At 39.1% G+C, this 24,101-nt stretch overlaps 1 protein-coding gene across 2 annotated transcripts in view; it reads right to left on the bottom strand.

The window, feature by feature from the left end:
* LOC124596281 overlaps positions 1-24,101 on the bottom strand; it is an 84,238-nt gene that overhangs the window by 15,793 nt on the left and 44,344 nt on the right. For both annotated transcript variants that reach the window (XM_047135370.1, XM_047135371.1), the window contains exons 4-6: positions 19,181-19,312; positions 6,715-6,907; positions 242-468 (exon numbers count right to left, since the gene is read on the bottom strand). In XM_047135370.1, the coding sequence (XP_046991326.1) occupies positions 242-468; positions 6,715-6,907; positions 19,181-19,312 (552 nt within the window). The remainder of the gene's footprint in view (positions 1-241; positions 469-6,714; positions 6,908-19,180; positions 19,313-24,101) is intronic.

Genomic DNA, 24,101 nt, shown 5'->3' with positions numbered 1-24,101 from the left:
AGAAGTATTCAACTTTTTACATATTCCGGAAGGTACTCCTCCACAGCAAGGTTCAAATAACGAATGAATCATTGAAAAGTAGTGAATTTATAACATCTATTTATTTGTGTATAGAAAAAATAGGTTCTGACAAATTTTACAGCAAACCTTTACCTTTTTCTCCAAAATATTTTTGAGAAAAGCAAAAGCTCTAAAATTATAGGCAAAGAGTAAGGAATAGGTATATTGATTTATTCATTACCTGTAGCACTGCCGCCTTGAGTAATACATCTTTTTGTGGGCTTTTTCTGATTATGTCCACTAATGAACTATGTTCCATCTTTCCATGCATTGCTGCCACAAGAGCTGAACTCAGGTTTCTCTCACAAGCCACAAATTCATCTTCCACCAACAACTTCTTAAAATATGGGATATTTATTGGTCTTAATATTGATTTTAGCTTTGGAGAAAGCCAGCTTTTTAAAATTTCTGGAACATCAGTGCAATATATGTTACAATCAATGAAAATATTCACCTGACATTAATGCAATAGTGAAAATATCTCATCAAACTTGTCAATTAAAAAAGTAACCTTTCCGTCAAAATTGAACAATGGAAATTCCAGTCTGGAATATCAACCATGAAAGTAAAGGATAGATTGTACTTAGCATAAAGATGACACATTAAGTTGCAGACAGTCACGTAAATGTTAGCTTTTGGCCACAGCCTTCATCAGAAAAAGAAAGTGAAACATACACACATTCATTTATACAAGCAAGCACACATGACCACCATTTCCAGCAGCTTGGACAAGAATGCAACTGTCACATGGAATGGAGGCAGCAATTTGGAGGGGGTGGGGAAGGGGGAGAGAAGAGCGTTGTCTGGCAGCGTGTGTAGAGACTAGACTGCCAACAGGTGCAGCGTTGGGAGATTGTGGGACAGTGAGTGAGAGAGGGAGGCAGGGAGCAGAAAAGAAATGGAGCAGGGAAAGATGAGTGGGAGCACTGGCAGAGGGTGGGAGTTGACCATAGGGAGGAGGTGACATGACAGAGGGGTGGAAACTGTGGGGACAGTATGTTACTGAAGGTTGAGGCCGGGATAATTTCAGGAGTGGAGAATGTGTTGTAAGGATAACTCCCATCTGCACAGTTCGCAAAAGCTGATGGTGCAGGGGAGGATCCAGATGGCTGTGGTAGTGAAACAGCCATTGAAATCAATCATGTTATGTTCAGCTGCATATTGTGCCACAAGGTGGTCTCCTTCGCTCTTGGCCATAGTTTGACAGTGGCCATTAACCCTGGTGGACAGCTGGTCTGCAGTCATACTAATATCTGATCTGCTAGTGAGTGCAACATACAATCCTCTTACATACTGCAAGTGAATTATTACTGTGACGATATACTGAACATTAGAAATGATATAATAAGATATTAACCTGTCATTCACACTACAGTTTTTTGCCTGAACATATATTTCTACAGTACTTAAGTACAATGAGATTCAAATAGTTTACACATCATTAAAGCTAACCATTCCATTACTCACAACTGAACAATCCTCCTATAACTACTTCTCCACTGTGGAATAATAAGACATGCCATCAAGGAAACAGCTCTCCTTTAAGGGGGGTTGGATGTCAAACGGGCCGATTTGGAGCAAGGGAGGCACTACAGGACATTTCACTTTCCACTGTCTATACTTTTACAAATAAATTAATAAAACTTTGTCAGTGTGACCAGGAAAGATTCAGGGATTCACACTCATACATGTGAAGTGTCATCATTTTTTCACTTACTATTTGGCTGGATTTGTTGCTATAGGTACACTTTTCTTCATAAGTAAGAGAGATTCTTCGATGATTTTTGCACAGCATACAAACCATACCTACAAGTGTACGAAACTCAAGAATTTTCCAAATCTATTAAAAACTGTGGTAAAAATTGGGATAATTAACTATAAAATTTGAGCTTTTTCTGAACATGAAGTTTAAAATGTAACAGCTCAGTCATTTTTTCATAAATTAAATAAATTCTAGAGTTTCATACACCTGTAAGTATGGTTTGTATTCTGTGCAAAATTCATCGAAGAATCTCTCTTACTTATGAAGAAAAATGTAGCTATAGCAACAAATGCAGCCAATAGCAAGTGAAAAAAAAAATGATGAAATTTAAAAAAAATTATTTTATTATGTTTTTACACTTCCATTGCTATGAATGTTAATCCTGACTCCTTCCTGGTCATGCTGACAAAGTTTTATGAATTTCTTTGTAAAAGTGTTGACAGTGGAAATTAAAATGTTCTGTGGTGCCTCTTCTGCTGCAAGCCAGCCCGTTTGATGTTCTACCCCCCTTAAATCATCAATCATCTATCAAATATTGTATCAGGATAATCATCAATTAGTGAACTCAAAATTTTATTTCTATTCAAAATTTTAATAATGGCAGGAATTCTAAAAGCCAGCTTACACAGTAGTCTAAATTCAATACTGACATTTTCAATTTGGCCTACTGGAATCAATAATTTAAACAATGGAAAATTCAGGACAGAATAACAACAGTATTATGAAAAGGATAGATTGCTACATACCATGTAGAGAAGATGCTGAGTTGCAGACAGGCACAACATACAAACTGCTAAACATGCGATCTTTTGGCCATAAGACCTTCTTCTAAATTACACAAACACAAACACACACACACACACACACACACACACACACACACACACACACACACACACATTCACATAAGCACAACTCACACACGCATGAATATTGTCTCTGGTCACTGAGGAAAGGCTGTGATGCGAGCAACTGTACATGTTGGGAGAAGCAATCTGCATGGTGGAGGTAAGGAGGAGCCTGAGGCGAGGTTGGGGAGAGATACTAGGGTAGGGGGTTGATGGGGGTGTTAGGAGCTAGACCAGAGGGGAGGGGAGGGAGGGGGGGTACAGGAGCGGAGCCAGAATGAAGAGAAGTAGAGGGGGGGGGGGAGAAGTAGAGGGGGGGGGAGAAGACTGCGGGGGCATCGGTGGAATTACACTGTATTGCAGTGAGACTTCTCACCTGAACAATTCAGAAAAGCCAGTGCTGGTATGAAGAATCCAGATGGCAGAGGCGTGAAGCAGTCACTGAAGCGAAGAACATTACATTGGGCAGCATGCTCAACAAGTGGGTGGTCCAGCTGTCTCCGGGCCACAATTTCTCGGTAACCATTCATGCAGCAAACTTATTGGTTATCATGCCCACATACAATGCAGCACATAAATTGCAGCTTAGTAGAGCATTCCTCAGTCCAGGGCATAGTGAGAGGTAGTCTAAGCCCTGGTACAGAATGTGATCCAGTTGCCGCAGTCCTGGGGGGTGTAAAGTCATAAGTGGAATGCTCTTTTGTACCTGTATGGTGGGGCTCTCGTGGGTGGTGTGTGGCTGGAGAGATAACAGGGTGTATACGGGGACAAGGAAAAACAATTCCTGGATTATTCCAGGATTTCTCCCGGATATCCCGTTTAAAAAATATGCTTTTTCCCGGGCGAAAATACACTTTTTCTGTTCTAAGTGACAGTAGGTTTTCCGTAGATTTTCCCTCGGAACTGTAAAACTTATCAATCTTTTGAATGATTAACGTTTTATACAATCGCATAGAACTTCCCGGAAAAAAAAAAAAGAAAAGACAGGGCAAAGAAGTTTTGGAGAGACTTTTAATAAAAAAAAAAAAAAGGAGAGAAGTTTTGGAAAGACCTTTGATTTGCAGCAAAATATACGTTGCATATTTTCGTATTACGAAAGTATAAATGCGAATTGCACCAAACACAGGGCGTAAGTTTCCGGAGCGTTGAAACCGAGGTTGCGATGTTCTTTTCTAAGCGAGTCATATCTCAAGCCACGAGATCTCGTCAGCCGATGACAGCAGCTATTCAGAGCATATGACACGTGTTATAGTCAGCCAATAGCAAGATCACTGGTTACATAGCGCGAACACGCAAGAGGAAAAGTTAATGGTTTACATTAATGTACACAGTACCGTATATCTACAAGAAAAGCTAAGCTTTCACATATAATGTTAGTCTCTAAGATTAACACGCTACAACAGAACCTAAGCTTTCACATGTAATATTGATCTTTTTTGCGTGTGTTATACTTTAAGACACATCACACAAATGTGCCAGAAAAATTTAAAATTATGACATAAATGTCTCGGCTCCAAATTCTTGTAAGTGGCTGGTCCTCAAACTGTTCAGTTTCGAACGCTCTGTGATTTAGATATCCATCCCACTTTCTCACACGTAACACAATTCATCTTGCGCAAAAAGAAATTTACTTTGAAAGTAACGCTTTTCTAACTACCGTTCGTAATACTATCCGGAGACTGTTAGAAATAGGTTCGATTTACCAGTTGCCAGAGAGCGCCAGAAAACAGGCATTATCGCGCGTGTGCAACTGCAGTGGTGTAGGAAGCCCGTATGTTCGTGTGTATAAAGCACTAAGAGAGCTTACATTACACCATAAAAGAAACAGTGCATCAGAGGATACTCCAAAGAGCATCGGAATTTCGTAAACCATACTAAAATGCATGATTCGGCTTGAAGCGCAAATTGGCTTTTTCCAGATTCACAATGAAGTAGGGTCCCATCTGATATTAAGCTTTTCAGTGTGGTTTTTGGGATGTAAATTTTCTTGGAGTACCAGTACACTACGATCTCATTTTTGGTTCTTCATTACGGCATAATGCCATATATGGGAGAAGATGATAACGTGCACTTGAAATTGCACTTGAAATTCAGCGAACAGTTGGAACTAGCCAATACTGTAGAATGAAACACTTCGTTTCAAATAAAATGATTGCCTCGGCGGAAAGATTAATAAAGCCAAATTTCTTTAGCAAACTTGCAAAAATAACTTCACTGTTCTGCAAATGCTTGACTGCTACTAACTTGGAAACAAAATAAAATCAGAAAACTGAAATTAATAATATATTTTTGCCCTCCGTAATTATGTGAATGTATTTTAATTCGCTTGATAGCTCCCGGCCACAGAAATCTGTTTTGTTTTCATTTGACATGGGAGCTGTACACGAAGAGAAGCAGTGCCCTTCCTCCAGGGAATCCCTGTGGTTCAAAAGCACAATGGTAGAGTCTTTGTCAGCAGGTAGGATTATAAGGTCAGGATCAGTTTTTAGGTGGTGAATTGTGGTTCTTTCTGCGGATGTAAGGTTAGCTTGCATGTTGAGAAATTTTGGGATTGACGGTGAGGCAAGGTTTGAGGTTAATGAATTCCGTAATGTTAACAGGGGATGGTTTAGAGGCAGTGATGGTGGATCACACTTGGGTGGAGGTGTGAAATGAGTCAGGCAGGGTTCAGCATTGGTTTAGGGTTGAGTCTGATTGATAGGGATGATGACAAAAATGTGTTTCTGCTGTAGGGACAGGGAGAAGGAGATAAGATCTTTAACACGTCCAGCATGATTGAACTTGGAAATGGGGAAAATGTATGGCCTTTGGAAATGACTGATACTTCTATGACACTAAGGCTATTGGAGGCAAGGTTCAGGACTGTGTTTTGGGTCTGTTTAGGTTCTGTATTTTGTGTGGGTGTGGGATGGAGTTTCTGGGGGTGTGGTAAATGTATCAGGCCTGCAAGGCAGCATTTGTCTGATATGAGGGGATGTGGGGAGGTTTGGAGGCTGTCGTAGAGGTGGTGAATAGTTGTAGTTCAAGATGGGGCTAGGAACTGAAGAGGTTGGAGAGGTTTTTTGAAGTGGCAATTTGCATGCAGCTCTAGTTTTCTGAGGGCAAGAGTTTCTGTGCGAGAGATGGGATACAGGAATTGGGATTGCAGTGCTGGATTTGATGAATGGAGAGGAGGTATTTCAAAGAGGTTCAGACCTGCTTTACATGATCTTGCAGTACTAAATTGGTCAGCCCATATTTGGCAGAATATGTCCAGATGGAGGTCACTGTGGAAGGAGAGGTTGCAGCCGGAGATAGGTAGTTTGATGGTAAGCCATTTGGGGGTGTCCCATGAGCCAGGCAACAATGTTGGAATAGTATGTGGGGCTGAGTTCTGGTTAGAGATAAGGAAACTTTTCTGTACAGGTGCAGATGGATAGGGCACAGATCCATTATGTGATGTATCCTACATTCCCATAACCCCCCTGGCCACAAACCTTCCTTACTCCCTTTCCTTCACCCACATATTCCCTTCCCAGCTCCCACTCCAGCACTACACAGACTTCTATTCCACAAATGCAGCCACAGACTAGCCTTTTTTCTCCTCCTCTACTTCTCTACCCTCCTGACTGCACTTAGCTGCCCAGTCCTGTCACCACCATCCCTGCATGCTCCCACAAGCAGCACTTTACTCCCCCCAACACTGCCATATCTCCTCCTTTCCCATCCCAGGCCCCTCCTTACGTCCACCACCCAGATTGCTTCTCTCATCACGCACTGTTGCTCACAATCTGGCCAGGGACAGTGGTCATGTGTGTGTAAGTTGTTTACATGTGAATGCTTGTGTGTATGTTGCCTAATTCATAAGAAGGCCTTTTGGCCAAAAGCATACTAGTTTAGCAGTCTTTTTGTTCTGCCTGTATGTTATTCAACATCTCCACTATATGGTGAGCAGCAATTTAGCCTTTTCATAATACTGAAATCAATAATTTCAATTTTATGTCCCTTTTATGCAAGATTAAATAAAATATACCTATTAAAACCAGAATACAGAAAGGACCTTACCCTCTTCAATGTCAGTGGAATTTTCATTCAAAAGTACATTAATGATGGCAATAGTTTCTTGTCGAACAGTTGCCAACTGCGGCGTGTAAGTTGAAATGTTCCACCTGGCAGTTTCAAGTAACTGTGCTAACATAATGAGCACAGCAGGAATACTGAATGACTTCCCTTCATTCACTGTGCCATCTACAAACACCTATAACACACAACAGTCATAATCATGCTTTCAAACAAATAAAGTTCACAGTAAAAATAAATAAATAAATACGTAATGCTGTTAGCTAACATTTAGGCTACATGATTGCACCCCAGGCAATAAACATTGCTACCTGCTGCAGGTGCAAATGGGAATCTTCAGTACTTGAATCTAAATCAGGGGCCTCCAAACATTTTAGCCTAAGGGCCACACTGATGTTTCCACTAAGTCCCAAGGGCCAATACCTAGCTATAGTCTAAGTGTTCTTGAGGCCTAATACCATAGTACTGCTTTCAACTCCCTGGTACAATTCAGAAATTTTCATGACACTTACCATTGATGACAGTCTTCACGAGCCGACACTGACTGGCGCTGCAGTAGTCATTATAAAGTGAACCGTTGATTGTTTGACCTTGAGCTGTGGTCTTAATTTAATGTAATATACAGTGTTACAAATAAATACCACTCTTGAAGGCCACTGCAACACACTTTCATTACACAATGTTACTTCTGTATGTTATTAATGCAAGCACCCCAACAATTAGCCAGATTATAGTTTGGTCTGTGTATGGTATCTGCACTGTGGTATATTTTCCCCCCTTAGCATTCATCACCAAGTGGTGGCAATAGTGGTTACCTCTTCATTCCCTGCTGTCGCCACTGGCATGCGTCACGAAAAGCTCATAATACCAACATACTGCAGAGCTGAATTGCTTGCAAATTCTTGGTTGGTTGGTTGGTTGTTTGGGGAAGGAGACCAAACAGCGTGGTCATCGGTCTCACCGAATGAGGGAAGGATGGGGAAGGAAGTCGGCCGTGCCCTTTCAGAGGAACCATCCCGGCATTTGCCTGGAGTGATTTAGGGAAATCACGGAAAACCTAAATCAGGATGGCCGGACGCGGGATTGAACCGTCGTCCTCCCGAATGCGAGTCCAGTGTCTAACCACTGCGCCACCTCGCTCGGTTGCAAATTCTTGTTTCAAGACTAGACGGTGGATGAGATATCTGTGACACAGGGAGTGGTTATGGACTCCACTCTACAATTTCTGTTGGTTCATATGGCCACGTGTCCACGTAATTTTACTGCCATGTTGATAGCCGATGTGCATACTGCCTTTTATGTATTGTTCCAACTACTGGGTGGATATAATTAAACTTTCCCTATTTAACACATTATAATACAGAAACTAATTACCATATGAGGACCAAACTCGGTAGCATTAATGTCAAGGGCATGGGGAAGAGAAATAATGCAGAATTGGTTCAATTGAAGCACTTTTCATGTGCTGCTACAGTACATCATAGCATTACATACCGGTACAATTACTGCTACAAAAGGAGCTCAATATGGTGCCCATCAGTGTCCAGAAGAGTCTGAAAGTGCAGGACTGCATTCTGCACAGCATAACGAAACATGTCCATAGGTAAGCTGGCTATCTCTCTTCATATGCTGGGCTTCATAATTCTTTTTACGAATTCATTTCCTAAATCACTGAATCGAGTAAGAAATGTTAAAGCGCTGCAAAGTCACTTTGTTTTGGGGCATCCATATGCATTTTTGGAACCAAATGGGAACACAATTTGTGAAAATTTAAGCGATTTGTGACAGTCTCATACAAAACAGTTTTTGAATTTCAGGGAACTCATCACAAAGCATTCTTATTGTGAACCATCCGTTTTCCCGAATTTTCATTTGCTTGGTCAGCCAAACCATTTTTTTACAACATAAGGCCATCCACTCCGTGTTTTGTCATGAGCACTGGTTCATCCATCATTGAACAGTCTCACCCACTTTCTCACCATTCCATCAGTTTTTACATTTTCGTCATACGTCTCCACAAGCTGATGATGAATTTCAGCTGGCAGTTCAAAAACTGTATTACTGAATGCACTTCACAGACGGCGGGCTCAGAGATTGTCTTTAACATTCTGAAAGATCACTAACAAATGTAAACTCAACACAGTCCAGCAGTAATGGTGACACTGGAAACACAAATGAACCTGAGAGACAAGTGTGAATGTGCAGAACTGCAACATTAGTGCCACAGTGATGATAGAATGAAACAGTAGGCCTACTTACTTTCTGGACATGCTTCGTAATGCTGCACAAGAACAGGAGACAAAGAATGAAGTGGAAAGATGCAATTCTTTGTACGTGATGTAGATAAAAACTTGAACCAGGAGAAATATATTACCGAGCCACTCCAACAACTATTGCTAATTATGCGAAAACAAATCAACATCTTTCAATGTACGGACAAGAAATCGACCTTCCATGGATGTCTAGCACTAGTGTTTGCAAGGGTCGCTAGTCCCTACTGACAGGCTGAAATTCCAGGCCACCAGACTCATTTCGTTACGCTGCCGGCAACACACACGGACAGAGGGACCTTTTTTTTTTATCAATGCTGCGTTCCTCTTGGCCATACTTTAATGTATTCTTATGCAGTTATGAGTAAATGGCATTGTGCAACATGCAGAGAGCAACAAAGTGACACTTATACAATCTGTTACGCTGCTGATCGGAGACCTTGGGAAGGAATGTTAGTTTTAAAGCACATGGAATGTGAGACTCTCACAAGGGACATTGGTGATGGAAGCTGAGTGAAAAACTGTTAAAAAGAGGAGAAAGGAGAGGAAAGAAACTCATGGTAAAATAGGGGGGGAATGATGAGCAGAATTCATGCACTCAATCAACTGCAATGGTGATTATGTGGTCCTTCATGAAGAATGGAAGGGGAAACAAAGTTTTTATACGAATGAGAAATGAATTTTAGGACATTCTACAATAAGTCAAGATCAGAGCTGGACAATGGACCCAGTCGGCAGCTGCCACAGCTAAGCAATGTAATGCAGTACTCTACTTCCGACCTAGTTCAGGCAATCTTTAGAGAATTGGGCATTCTTATTAAGTTGTGTAATTAACTGTTTATGGAGTTATAAAGTTGAAATTTTTTTTGCATAATTCCAGCACACCCCCAATATAAATGTCAATTTAATTTTAAATGCAGGCCTAGTGCCCATGGCAAGAGGTGATACCTGACAATGGAGAGATTATGGCAAACACAGGGCAATCTCCATATCAATATTATTCCCTTTAGATAAGCTGGAAACATTACAATCTTTAACATATTTTGCTTAGTTCTGCTTATTAGTGTCTTATGGTATAGATTTACACACTCACATACAACTTTAAAAAAAACATACTGACTCTTTAAAAAGAAGCAGTAAGAACAGAATGTCACATTCACCAACTATCATCTTTTTACCACTCCTTCACAATATGTTTATTCACTAATAAATTCCATCATAAATAATTCAACACAATTTGAGAAAAAACAGTGATGCCAACAGGTATAATACTAGAAGAAAAAATGATTTGTTTTAATCATTACTAAAGCTGTCAAAAAGAAGAAGAGTTCAAAGCCGCGAACTTCTCAAAAATTTTCTCAAAACTTGTAGCACACTTACCTAAGGTACAGTGTACTATTATTTACATAAGTAGTATTAGCCACATATTTTTAAATTTTCCCAAAATTGTTAGCACATGTAGCTAAAAAAAAATTACTACTATTTACACGAGTAGCATTAAACACTAATATGTTCATTTTTATTAAATTGAAGCCCGCGTTGTATTTAGCAACCTAAAAATAGCCAGCATGTAGCCATATTCACAAACAAATCACTTAGATGTAGTCCTTAAACTGATTTGTTCCGTATCATTTTACAAAACCTATAAATGAACCACACAAAAAGCAACATGCTATAATATGGAGCTCCTCTCAGAGCCCTTGACAAGACAACAAAAGATATATGAACATTATATTTGTGTTATACACTGCAGTTGTGTCAATCACAGTTTGTCTTAAAAAACTTGTCTTGTGAGAAAACCAATATCATTAAGGAGTAAAGATACTTGGGGAATGAATAGAAGCATTCCACATCCCTGAAGGGACTTCAAGATGTACAGTTATTATATACATTACACAATTTTCATATTACCTGCTTTAGCTGCACATCCAAAAACACAATAGGGAGTGGAAGAAGGCAAGACCTAGTCTTCTGGTTATGAATGTGAGATACTTCTGTATGCAAATATACCAAACTGAAGTGTTTTATTTATCTGAGTGATGACTCAGTTTTAGCTAGTCATCAACTTGAATGCCAAGGATTTTTGCAGTGTTTCACTTACTTGGCAACTCTTAATGTCTGTTTCTGATACCAACAATTTGCTCTTATCTGTTCGAACAGGATTATGTGCATATTTCCAAGATTAAGACTTTAGATGCTCACCATGATCCATTTGAATGCGTATTTAATAACTGTTGGGCCACATCTGGTGTGGCTGTGTTTGGGCCCTAGATTAATATGGTTGTATCATCAACAAATATAATAGCATTAAATTAAGAATAAAAGCAAACTCAGTACTGAAATATATGGTACTCCATGTTTCATGTTCCCCTTCTCTGAGTATTTCTCTTCATGTAGATCAGTTTACGATTTATTCTCTGCCAGCAGTAACTTGCATAATATATTAGTATGAGAGGAAAAAAAAGAAAAAGTTAAATTATTAATTTTTTTTAGTTTGCACATACATGCCTACAGTCCTGGACACACAGAAATTCCTGACCTCAGAACAGCAGCATGGTGCTGTACGAGTCAGAACAAAATACCCAACCCATTGTAGAGCCATGCACTAATTTGTTTTCTGTATTTGAAGTGGAATAATGGTGCAATGGACATAGCTGAGTTGGAGGAAGCATACAGCTACAATATACCCTTATATAATGTGTTGAATCGGTGGTGAAGATACTTCCAGTAAGGTCAAACAAATCTGAATGGCAAACAAGCAAGTGGCAGACCCGTGAAGAGTGAAAATGATGGTGTTTGAAGATTAGCGTATCACAATTATAGTGATAGAGGAAAAAATGAAAATCAATTTTAGATCAGTTTTTTACACCTTGAACATGACAAATGTCGCAGCACGATATATTCTGTGACTGTATACACCTGCTCAAAAATTCATCTGAACCATGACAATAGTGGAAATGCTGCAGCTGGGTCAAGGTGATTGAGGCAACTTTTTTAGTCACCTAATAATCATGGATGAGTGCTGAGTGTATCACTGTTATGCCGAGGCAAAGGAGCAAGCAAGGAGTGTCAAAACATGGATTCACCACTGCCCAAAAAAGGTGAAGATCTGGCTATCATCTGGCAAGGTAAAGTTGAGTGTTTTTAGACAGCCAGCATGGATTCCGAAAACATCAGTCAAAGTCAACTTGCACCTTTCTCACATGATATATTGCCTTCAATGACCAACATAGCAGAATACTGTCAAATGATACTTCACAAAACCCAAAGAAATTCTGGTCGTATGTAAAGGCTGCTAGTGGCACCAAAGTTAGTGTCCAGTTCCTAATGAGCAAGACAGGAACTGAAATAGAGGACAACAAAGAAAAAGTTGAAATTCTTAACTCCATTTTCAAATGTACCTTTACAAAGGAAACCCCAGGAGAATTGTCCCAATTTAATTCTCATACCACTGAAAAATTGAATGAAATAAGTATTAGTGCTGAGAAACAGCTGCAATCGTTAAAACAACAAAGCTTCAGAACCAGATGGAATCCATATCAGACTCTACGCTGAATTTGCGGCCGAGTGGCCTCTCTGGTAACTGTAATCTACTGTATATCCCATGACCAAAAACTATGTCCAGTTCTTAGAAAGACGTGCAGGTCACACCTGTCTACAAGAAGGATAGTACGGGCAATCCACAAAACTACTGTCCAATATCCTTGACATCAATTTGTTGCAGAATTTTAGAACATATTCTGAGCTCAAACATAATGAAGTATCTTGAACTGAATGACCTCCTCAGTGCCAACCCGCATGGATCCCAAAAACATCGATGATGAGAAACCCAATTTACAATTTTCTTGCATGAATACTGATAGCTTTGATCAAGGCAGTCAGGTAGATGCAGTCTTTATTGATTTCCAAAAAGCATTTGACTCGGTGCCACACCTACACTTATTGTCAAAAATTTGATTATATGAGGTATAAAGTGAAATTTGTGACCGGATTGAGGGCTTTTTGGATTGGAGGATACAGCATGTTATCTTGCATGGAGAGTCAGCATCAGATGTAGAAGTAACTTCCGGTGTGCCCCAGGAAAATGTGTTGGGACCTTTGTTGTTCATGTTGTATATTGATGACCTTAACAGTAATCACAGACTTTTTGTAGATGATGCAGTTATTTGTAACCAAGCACTGTCTGAAAGAAGCTGCATAAATATTAAGTCAGATCTTGATAAGATTTCCATGTGGTGCAGAGATTGGCAACTTGCTTTAAATGTTCAAAACTGTAACATCGTGCACTTCAAAAAAAAAAAAAAAAACACATTTCTTATGACTATAATATCAATGAGCCACTGTTTGGAATCGGCAAACTCGTACAAATACCTGGGTGTAAAACTTTGTGGGTATATGGAAAGGAATGATCACACAGGCTTAGTCATGGGTAAAGCAGGTGGTAAGACTTCAGTTTCTTGATAATATACTGGACAAGCACAATCACTCTATAAAGGAGATTGCTTACAAATCACTCATATAACTCATTCGAGAATATTGCTCAAATGTGTGAGACCTGTACCAAACAGGACTAACGGGGAATATTGAAGATACACATAAAAGGGCAGCACGAATGGTCACAAGTTTGTCTGATCCATATTGAAGGAACTGAACTGGCTGACACTTGCAGATACATGTCAAGTACCCATAGAAAGCCAATTAACATAGTTTCAAGAACTAGATTTAACTGATGGGTCTAGGAATTTACTAGTATCCCCTACTTATTATCTCCTGCATAGGTTTGGTGAGGATATGATTAGAATAATTACAGCACACACAGAGAGATTCAATCAATCATTCTTCCCACCTTACATGCATGAATGGAACGGGGGAAAACCCAAATAACTGGTACAATAGGCTGTCCTTTGCCATGCGCTTCACAGTGGTTTGCAGAGTATAGATGTAGAATTAGATGTGTAGTGCTAATGAGTTATGCTTGTAAAGGGGAAAATAGTATGCTACTGAAAAAACCAGAGGAAGTCACAGGATAATGTCAAGACAAAGGGTTGCTAGAAGGTGTTCAAAGGGATGCTTTTGTTCAATGACCCACACTAGCTACGATGTGGGCAGCCTCTGGTGACCTGCAGGATTGATTCACATACTTACTTAAGCTCACGTGCCATCTCATTACATGATGACAGCAGCACTCTTGGCACATGAAGTCAAAATTATACTGTCAGTGACATTACATACAAGGGTGTGCAGAAAACATGTCAGACGACACATGAGCGCTGTGATATGTGCAACAATTTGATGCCTTGGATTCACTGCCACTGATTGCCTTCTTTGCAGTTCCAACTTGGCCCCATGCAATTCTCATCTTTTTCCAAAATGTATAGAACTCCTTCAAGGACTTCACTTTGATTCTATAATGTGTGTCTCCTTCCTACATCACTTTGGCATTTCTATTTCCCCCATAGGTGTCTGCGAAGCCTCTTATGATTCAATATGTAGAATACGAGATCTATTAAAAAAATTCTGGAACGTTGTCCACAAAACTTTTCTATGCTTACCTTTTGCACATTGTGCATAGTCTCCTTCAAAATACTCACCTCCACAATTGACACACTGTTCCAATCCCATTTTCACTTCTGCAAAGCAGTCTTGGTATACCTCTTGCTGGATCAGGTAATGTGCCATCTGCGAATTTTCTTTTATCCTGTCTGCAGTTGCAAACACTTGTCCTTTCAATGCAATTTTCAACTTTGAAAATGAAAAAGAGTCCACAGGGCCCAGGTCTCTCAGTTGCATGATCCAAAAGCTCTTCACAGAATGCGAGGTGAAGGTCTTTCTGGTCTTGACTCACGAACCGTAGCAGGAACTCAGCAGCAACACAATGGATTCCAAGATGCTGTATCAGAATTTCAGGACACAATCCAACTGCAATGTTACAGTCTTCTGCAATCTCATTGGTAGTCAGTCTCTGATTGGCATGCACAATTTCATTGATGTTCCCAACATGAGCTTCGGCGGTAGATGTCAAAGGGCGTCCTGAACGAGGGTCATCTTTAACTTTTACCCAGCCATTTTTAAACTGTTTGAACCATTTGTAACACTGAGTGTGGTTTAAGCACTCGGTACCGTAGGGTTTGTGAATCATTTTGTGTGTCTCTGTAAAGTTTTCCTTGAATTTCATAGAAAACTTAATGCAGATGCATTGTTCCTCTAGCTCTGCCATCTCTAAATTCACAAACTGTGTGACACAATGTCAACACAGCACTGAATAATAACTACTGGACATACAACTATGAAACTTCTGGAAGTTACACATTAAACTTGCATTTCGCTCCAAAACACCATTGGCATGAAATTATGAATGTTCCAGAAGTTTTTGAATATACCTCGTATGTGTCTAATTACTTTACATCAGGGCAGGCCAAACGCTGCACAGTGTGCAGACGTGTGGAAGTGCTGCACATGTGCGCACGTGTGCCACAGCGGGCAACAGCGACATCTGTTATTAGACATGTATCCTAAATGAACGGCGGCAGCTCCACTTCCCTGTCTATGTGGTACAAGCAAGAACGCAACGTACCCAGTCTCGTTTACCCCTGCTGACCATTACCTTAACAGAGAAGTACTGAGAACTGGCAGGTACTATGAAAAAGTAAAGGACGCGAGATCTATGTTCTCAGTCATTTAAAAATGACTGGGAACTGCAATTCTTTTTTTGTAGCCGTTGGCAAAAACTCACAGTGTTTGTTGTGCCGCCGAATAATAGGGGGCTAGCGTAAGTTCCCAATTAAAAGATGCTACAATACATATCACAAAGATGAGTGTAGTGTACTCGACAGTGAAGAACGGCAAGCAAAATTAAATGTCCTTAAGAAAATGGATAAGACACATCAACTCGATTTTACTGTATGTCAAAGTAACTGATACTTCTTGAACTCTTAGTTTCTTGTGTTACATTTATGTCTATTTTACTGTACGCTGTACAATGTACTGTTTTCAATTTTCCAGAATGACAACCATACTAAATCTTCACTGCAAAAAGTTTTAAAATCGCATTAAGAATTGCACAACCTGGGAAACCCTTTTCCGAAGGGGAGTTTGTGAAAGGGTGTCTAATTGATGCTGCAGAACTTGTGTGTCCCACGAACATTAGCAGGTTTCAAGAAATCAGTCTATCCAAACAAACAGTGACAAGACGTATCAGTGCTATTGCCGGCGATGTGCACAGGCAGCTAATAAATAAGGCTAAAGACTTTGTTGCTTTCTCTGTTGCACTTGATGAAGCAACAGATCTTACAAAAATGGTTCAAATGGCTCTGAGCACCATAGGACTTAACATCTATGGTCATCAGTCCCCTAGAACTTAGAACTACTTAAACCTAACTAACTTAAGGACATCACACAACACCCAGTCATCACGAGGCAGAGAAAATCCCTGAACCCGCCGGGAATTGAACCCGGGAACCCGGGCACGGGAAGCAAGAACGCTACTGCACGACCACGAGCTGCGGACAACAGATCTTACAGATACAACCCAGATTGTGATATACATACGAGGTATCGATGACGCACTTTGTGTAACAGAGCACATTTTGGCCTTAGTACCTCTGAAAGGGACTACTACAGGTGCGGACTTACTCCGAGCTGTCGAGCAAGCGAATGATGGTGTTGCTATGGACTGGAATCGGTTAGTCTCAGTGACCACAGATGGAGCACCATCAATGCAAGGTCATCAGAGAGGACTCATAGCACAGATGCGCAAAAAGCACAGATGAGACGTTGTATGGAATTCACTGCATTCTGCATCGAGACGCGCTTTGTACAAAATCAGTAACGTTAGCAAACGTCATCCAAATTGTTGTGCGTACTGTAAACTATCTGAAGACACATGGGCTTACGCATCACCAGTTTCGGCGGTTCTTGGAGGAATTAGGAGCGGAGTACGGCGACATACCTTACTATACCGAAGTACCAGTCGAGGTAAAATGCTGAAAATATTTTGTTATTTACGTTTGGTTATAGTAACGTTCTTACATGAGAAGGGAAAAAGTGAACCTATGTTGGAAGACCCTTGTTGGATAACGGACCTTGCATTTCTCGTGGACATTACATCTCACATGAACAGCCTGAACATCAGTTTGCAAGGTGAAAATAATTTAATTTCTGAGATGTTAGAAAAAGTAAATGTCTTTGAAAGGAAGCTTGCGCTTTGGGAGAGCCAGCTATTGATAGAAAACACTGCACATTTCCCGACTCTTGGACTGGTCCACGAAAGTGCCAGATTTCAAGAATACGTGTCAGTAATTGTAAAAGTTAAGGAACAATTTCGAGCACAATTTGCAGATGTTACGAGTATGTCTCCCGTCATTCGCCTCTTTGCTCAACCGTTCTCGTCGTCAGTTGAAGATGCTCCGAATGATCTACAGATGGAACTGATCGACCTACAGTGCAATACAAGACTGTAGGACAAGTTCTCTGCAGTGCGAAGTACAAAAAAATTCTACGAAAATTTTTCACAAGAATTTCCACGCCCGCACCGAGAAGCCGCGAGAGTTATGTCCATGTTTGTGAAAGATTTTTCTCGGTGATGAAAATGAATAAATCAATCTTTCCATCAAGCATAAGTGACGAAAATCTTCGCAACTGCTTGCGTTTGTCAATGAGCCGTGCTTTTGTGCCCGATATTAACTATATCATTTCTCATAACCAGGGATAAACATGTTTGGATTTATTCCTTTCGTAATTAAAAATTATTGTTTACTAACTGTGCATTATTGCCTCATTCTGCTCCATGTTACATTATCATCAGAAAAATTGGTCATTAAACCGATTGTTCCAATGTATACTTACATTTAGGGTTTTTTTTAATGTGTGAAGGGCTACACTCAGCTTGATAAAACATAACATTCATCTAATTGTCAGTTATTATGCAAATTTCAGACGGAACCGATGAAAGATATAGCAATAACGGTATTGAAATAACAGGTGATCATCGAGAGATCTGGGGTTATCATTCTATTCAGAGGTCAGTGAGACAGAAATTATGTGGGTCTAACTGAGGGCACCGAGAATTAGTTATAGGAAACCTTGCATTAGTTTCATGTTATTTGAAATCATGAATAAGGTTCGTTGGAAGTCGCTAAGTGCTCTCTTTCGTAAATACTACATCAAAAACATTACGCGTATTTACGTGCCACCAGTCAAGCTGCCTTAATAAAAACCCACGGTTGTTAACTGTATTACTTGTCTTACTGGGTAAAAACTGTTAGCATAAAAGTAGACATCTCAATGAGTAGACTGTGACAGTATTTTAAATGTTTAATATGCGAAATACCTTCCCACGGTTGGCTTGCAAGTTGTGGAAAGAGCACTAGAATGCGCCGGTACCGAGTATCCCAGCAAGTGGATAAAGCGACATCTGTGCGTAGAAACGTGCACTACATGAACACTGACGGCTGCAGCGTGCTCGCTGTGACCTGGAAGTTGCACATGTGCAGGAGCACTGCACGCGTGCAGAATTTCTGGCCAGCCCTGCTTTACATTATACCTAATCCCACAAACAGTTTCCTGGGCATCCATGGCAGCAACTTATTGATTGCCAACAGCTGAGGTACTGTTTAACATCATATATTCTAAGGAATACACTTTATTTCTAAAAATTTATTTCCCTTTTACAAATTTCATTTTCTCAATATTCTCAAACTGGGGAGGCAATCAGTGCAGTAGGCACATAGCAAAACTTTAAACCTTTATTCTGTTCTATATTACTTATGCACCACTAAGTGATGTGTGTGTGTGTGTGTGTGTGTGTGTGTGTGTGTGTGTGTGTGTGTGTGTGTCTTTTGTGAATCTTTTTGTTGTGCCTATCGCGACTCAGCAACTCCGCTATATGGTGAGCAGCAACTTTCCTTCTTTAATATTCTTACATTCCATCTTGGATTTTCCAGTGTTTGAGATGTGTGAAAGCTTTTACAAGCTTAACATCAAATGTTTAACATGTTAATTCATTTCTACAGTAATCTGATGTCTGAAGCTGTTTTATACATGGGAGTTCAATTATGTACGGAATCGGTGTGGGAGTTATTGATTTGACACAAATAATAATAATAATAATAATAATAAAATTTCACAAAATGCCTAAATATAATCAAATACCTTAAAGATGGAGCGTATAACATAAAACTTACGTGTAAAGTCTGAAGCCAAATTAAAAGGCTAGACCACTCTCTTCTTGTTGCTGTTTCATGCATGCTTGGCAGTAGAAACATCTCAATGTAAAGTTTCCCACTAATGAGACGTTCATTAACTAAAGCAACAATCTGAAAAGTAATGAAAATGATTAAAGATATTAACACTTATAGTAGTGCACATTTACCTATCTTTTGTCAATAGAAGATTTTACCCAACTTTTAGTTTACCAAAATCTAAACTTTATTCACTATATCTACATATAATTGCACTTGATTTTATCACATTTAGGCACAAACAAAAGGATGCTTTCAACCCACAATTATAAATGGGTTGTAAGCATGCTTCCGTGTAATGTACTAATTGTTGGTTTACAGTATGGTTTTCTGGGAAGTAAAGATAAAAGTATAATAAAAGTGAAAGAATAGTTCAAAGAATAATATATTTTTCACAATGCTTACCATTTCCAATGTTGCCCACAAGATAGTGTTTAAAATTAACACAGTCAAGTGAAATGTTCGTGGTGTAGGATAAAGAATTTTTTAAAAAAAACTACTCCTCATACTTGTACATTAAATTCACACTGAAACTTATGGCAACACTGAGTAAATTTGGAGGCTCAGAAAGTTTCAACAATGGTTCTCAAACAAAAAGACAAGCTTACCAAATGCCAAAAATATGACAACTGGACCAAAGCTCGCTTTTTATACAACTATCAACAGCAGAGCCAATGAGGAACAAAGGAAGTTCCCAACAAAACACTTATGTCATCCATCCCAGAAGTATGTGGTATCCATATCAAATAGGACAAAACCAAATATGTGGTGCCATGAGTAGTACCCAGAGCCATGGAGTTCCCAGTGGTTTGCAGATGTGGATGTACATGTAGACACAGATAAAATAATGGAAACACAGTCTTTCAAGTAGGATGGCATAGAGCAAGATACGCAACTGCTAACCATCTAGATAACATGCAAGTATCATAACAACTTGTTTGGAAAGGCAGCATACCATCAGTCATTCTTCACTTATGCTCATTTCACGCAGTTCTCACCATATTAATTGCTGGCATCGGTTACAACAGTGTTGGCTTTTTCTGGACTACACTTATAAATCTTATTTGGATTTCTACTGTGCACACTCTTGATAACCATGGCTACAGCTACAGACACTATCTAGATATCACTTGTTATTTCTCTCTTCGATAGTACTGTATATGCAGTGCAATGCAAGAACTGACTAAGGCAGCTCATTGTTTTGTACAGACTTAGCTTCTTCAGCTATAAATAATTGTTAGTTTATACAGTTCAGAATTGGTGAAATACTAACATTAACCCAAAAATACATAAATAAATAAAAAACTTTTGTGTGCACAATGCAGACATTTTGAGAGCAAAGAGGACGCTGACTGTGAATATATAGTTACAATAAAGTTGGCATGCAGTGAACATACGATTTTTTAAAAGTTCTGGAAGCTGGTGTCAAATCTTTTTTTTTCTGCGAACATTGGTCTTACTCTATTTTTTTCTGCTCCAGCCGACAGGTACACACTCACCTTTCATCTCAAATTGGTAATATTTATATGTGGCATTCAGTCTGATTTGCCTAGCAGAGCTTAGACACACATGAATTTGTATAAAAAAAACTTGGTTTACAGTGATTTTGTGCTTTGTTGAGTGGTTATAATCTTCAAATAAGTTCCTAAGTTAATCTAATACATATTCAACAGCTGGCTCATTTTTAGTTCCTACCCTTTCTATCACTGTCAGAAAACATTCACTGAAGTTTGTGACCAGTGAGTTACATATAGTTCCACCAAGATAACATATGCTGTCACAAAATGAAATCCACTTTGCTTTATTTCTTCCTGTTAGTTTACGTTCCAATCTGTTTCTACTTTACTTCTCAGACTGTTTTAATAATTTTATAATGATGGCAAAACCTTCAAACAAAAACTTGCTCACTCAATATCATCAAGGTCCTAAAAAGGCACACTGCACTGTGTAACAGTCATATTACCTGAGGAGACAGAAAAAGCTGCAATAACCAAAGAACACTGCAGAGTAATTCCATGTCAACTCACCTAGGCGTCTCTGTTTGACCATCATGGATTTCATTGAAATTGCATGTCCCCAATGAATAACGGTAAAGTTTAACATTTGCTTTAATTGCATGTCCCTAATGAATAACGGCAAAGTTTAACATTTGTGAAAGGAATACTAGGCAAGGTATAGTCACTTGTTCTCCATGTGTGAATTTGCGCAGACCGGGCATGAATTTCCTGGAACTTTAAGCTGTTATGTCTCAGGTAATAATCTGTTGAAAGAAATGAAATTTGGCCATCTTGTACAATGTTATGCACTCTGTTAAGAATAATAACAAAATAATTTTACAAACCATGTTCAGCCAGAAAATTTTGGGCAACATTGTCTGAAAAAATTTCAAAGTTTGTCTTTTTAATCTCTCAGGGACTAAAGGTATGACTATGATGAATGTGAAATTTGGCATTTAGCAACCTAATAATACAAGGTTCCTCAATATGAAGTTTCATTTATGTAATACTTTCCAATACTGAATAAATTAAGTACAAGGTTGACGATTTTGTAAATAGGGAAAACACCCAGTATTTTTTGACCTCATTTTGCCAAACTGAGCTCATTAGGTGGACCATTGTTTTAAGTACAAAAAAGTGGATTTCATTATCAATGTGCACAAACAATTCTAGATAATTTGAATCAAAGTTGGGTACAAAATAATGTCATGAAAAATGGAAACTTCGGATTCTTATATCTCATGCCGTAAACACATGCTGAACATGAAACTTAATATGCAATAAGTTGTTAGCACATGGATGTTGAATACTAAATTTCATTCACCAACTATTTTCTAATAATGTACAAATTTACTGAAAAGATGACAGTTTTTTTCAAAGAGGTGAAAATAGGGCACATTTGACACTTCTTTCACAAATACTGTTTTCTACTGGAGCTTCAAAACCAGTCTCATTTGAAAGTACATGTTTTAAGTATATATATTGTGTTTGAACATAATGAATTACCTCAAAGAAAACAGTCTATCGACACACAGTCAACATGGGTTTAGAAAACATCGTTCTTGTGAAACACAACTAGCTCGTTATTCACATGAAGTGCTGAGTGCTATTGATAAGGGACTTCAGATCAATTCCGTATTTCTGGATTTCAGTGTACCACACAAGCGGCTCATAGTGAAATTGCGTGCTTATGGAATATCGTCTCAGTTATGTGACTGGATTTGTGATTTCCTGTCAGAGAGGTCACAGTTCGTTGTAATTGACGGAAAGTCATAGAGTAAAACAGAAGTGATTTCTGGTCTTCCCCAAAGTAGTGTTATAGGCCCTTTGCTGTTCCTTATCTATATAAACAATTTGGGAGACAATCTGAACAGCTGTCTTCGGTTGTTTGCAGATGACACTGTCATTTATCGATTAATGAAGTCATCAGAAGATCAAAACAAGTTAGAAGAAATATCGGAATGGTGCGAAAAGCGGCAGTTGACCTTAATTAATGAAAACTGTGAGGTCATCCACATGAGTGCTAAAAGGAATACGTTAAACTTTGGTTACACGATAAATTAGTCTAATGTACAAGCCTTAAATTCAACTAAATACCTAGGTATTACAATTAAGAGCCATTTAAATTGGAAGGAACACAAGAAAATGTTGTGGGGAAGGCTAACCAAAGACTGAGTTTTATTGGCAGGACACTTAGAAAATGTAACAGACCTACTAAAGAGACTGCCTACACTACACTTGTCCATCCTCTTTTTGAATACTGTTGCGCAGATCCTTACCAGATAGGACTGACTGAGTACATCAAAAAGCTCAGAGAAAGGCAGCACGTTTCGTATTATCGTGAAATATGGGAGAGAGTGTCACGGAAATGATACAGGATTTGGGATGGACATCATTAAAGGGAAGGTGTTTTTCGTTGCGATGGAATCTTCTCACGAAATTCCAATCACCAACTTTCTCCTCCGAATGCGAAAATATTTTGTTGACACCAACTTACATAGGGAGGAACAATCACCAAGATAAAATAAGGGAAATCAAGAGCTCGTACAGAAAGATACAGGTGTTCATTCTTCCCAAGCGCTATACGAGATAGGAATAATAGAGATTTGTGAAGGTGGTTCGATGGACCCTCTGCCAGGCACTTAAATGTGATTTGCAGAGTATCCATGTAGATGTAGATGTAAACCGTGCTAGAATAGGGGATTTTATTTTCAAGTTGAGCTAGCAATGCTACATAAACTGAAGCAAAATAGTCGGAAAAATCACACTGTGAATAATGTTTTAACGTTGGCTTCTTATGTGTATTTTGTTAATTAAAGGCATGATAAACGTGAAGCTCTGGATACAACAACTAAGCAGTGCAAGGTTTTCCAATGCAACATATTCATATTCCATATGTCTACAACATCACTTCAAACTTAATTTTTGTAAAAATTACAAAATGGATCACATTCAATTCACTTTTAGAAAATCTGTTTACTACAGTAGATTTCAAACTAATCACAGTTGGAAAAAGAATGTTTTCAAGCATTCAGAAAACCACATTTGATTTTCCAATGTGCACTAACAATACCTGAAAATGATGGACAAGTTTGAGGGAATGTACCGCGGCAACAAGCTACACTGCACCAACCTTTTGATAGCGCTTTGTTGCTTGTAATCTGCATTTTTAAATTTTTAAACTGACAAGTAACGTACTGCAATGGTCCATGGTGGAACTTCACTACCAGTTCAAGAACATGAACTGTCAACCTCACTAACATTGGGGTATGCCCGATAGCTGTGCAATAACAGCCACAGATGGGTATCATCAGCTAGGTTCCCAAGCCTGTAATTTGGTTTCTTAAGTTAGATGCCAAAGCCTTGTG

This window comes from Schistocerca americana, chromosome 2 (genome assembly GCF_021461395.2).
Source record: "Schistocerca americana isolate TAMUIC-IGC-003095 chromosome 2, iqSchAmer2.1, whole genome shotgun sequence".
Taxonomy (NCBI): domain Eukaryota; kingdom Metazoa; phylum Arthropoda; class Insecta; order Orthoptera; family Acrididae; genus Schistocerca; species Schistocerca americana.
The sequence above is the reverse complement of the archived record's forward strand: the minus strand, read 5'-3'. Positions and strand labels throughout refer to the sequence as shown.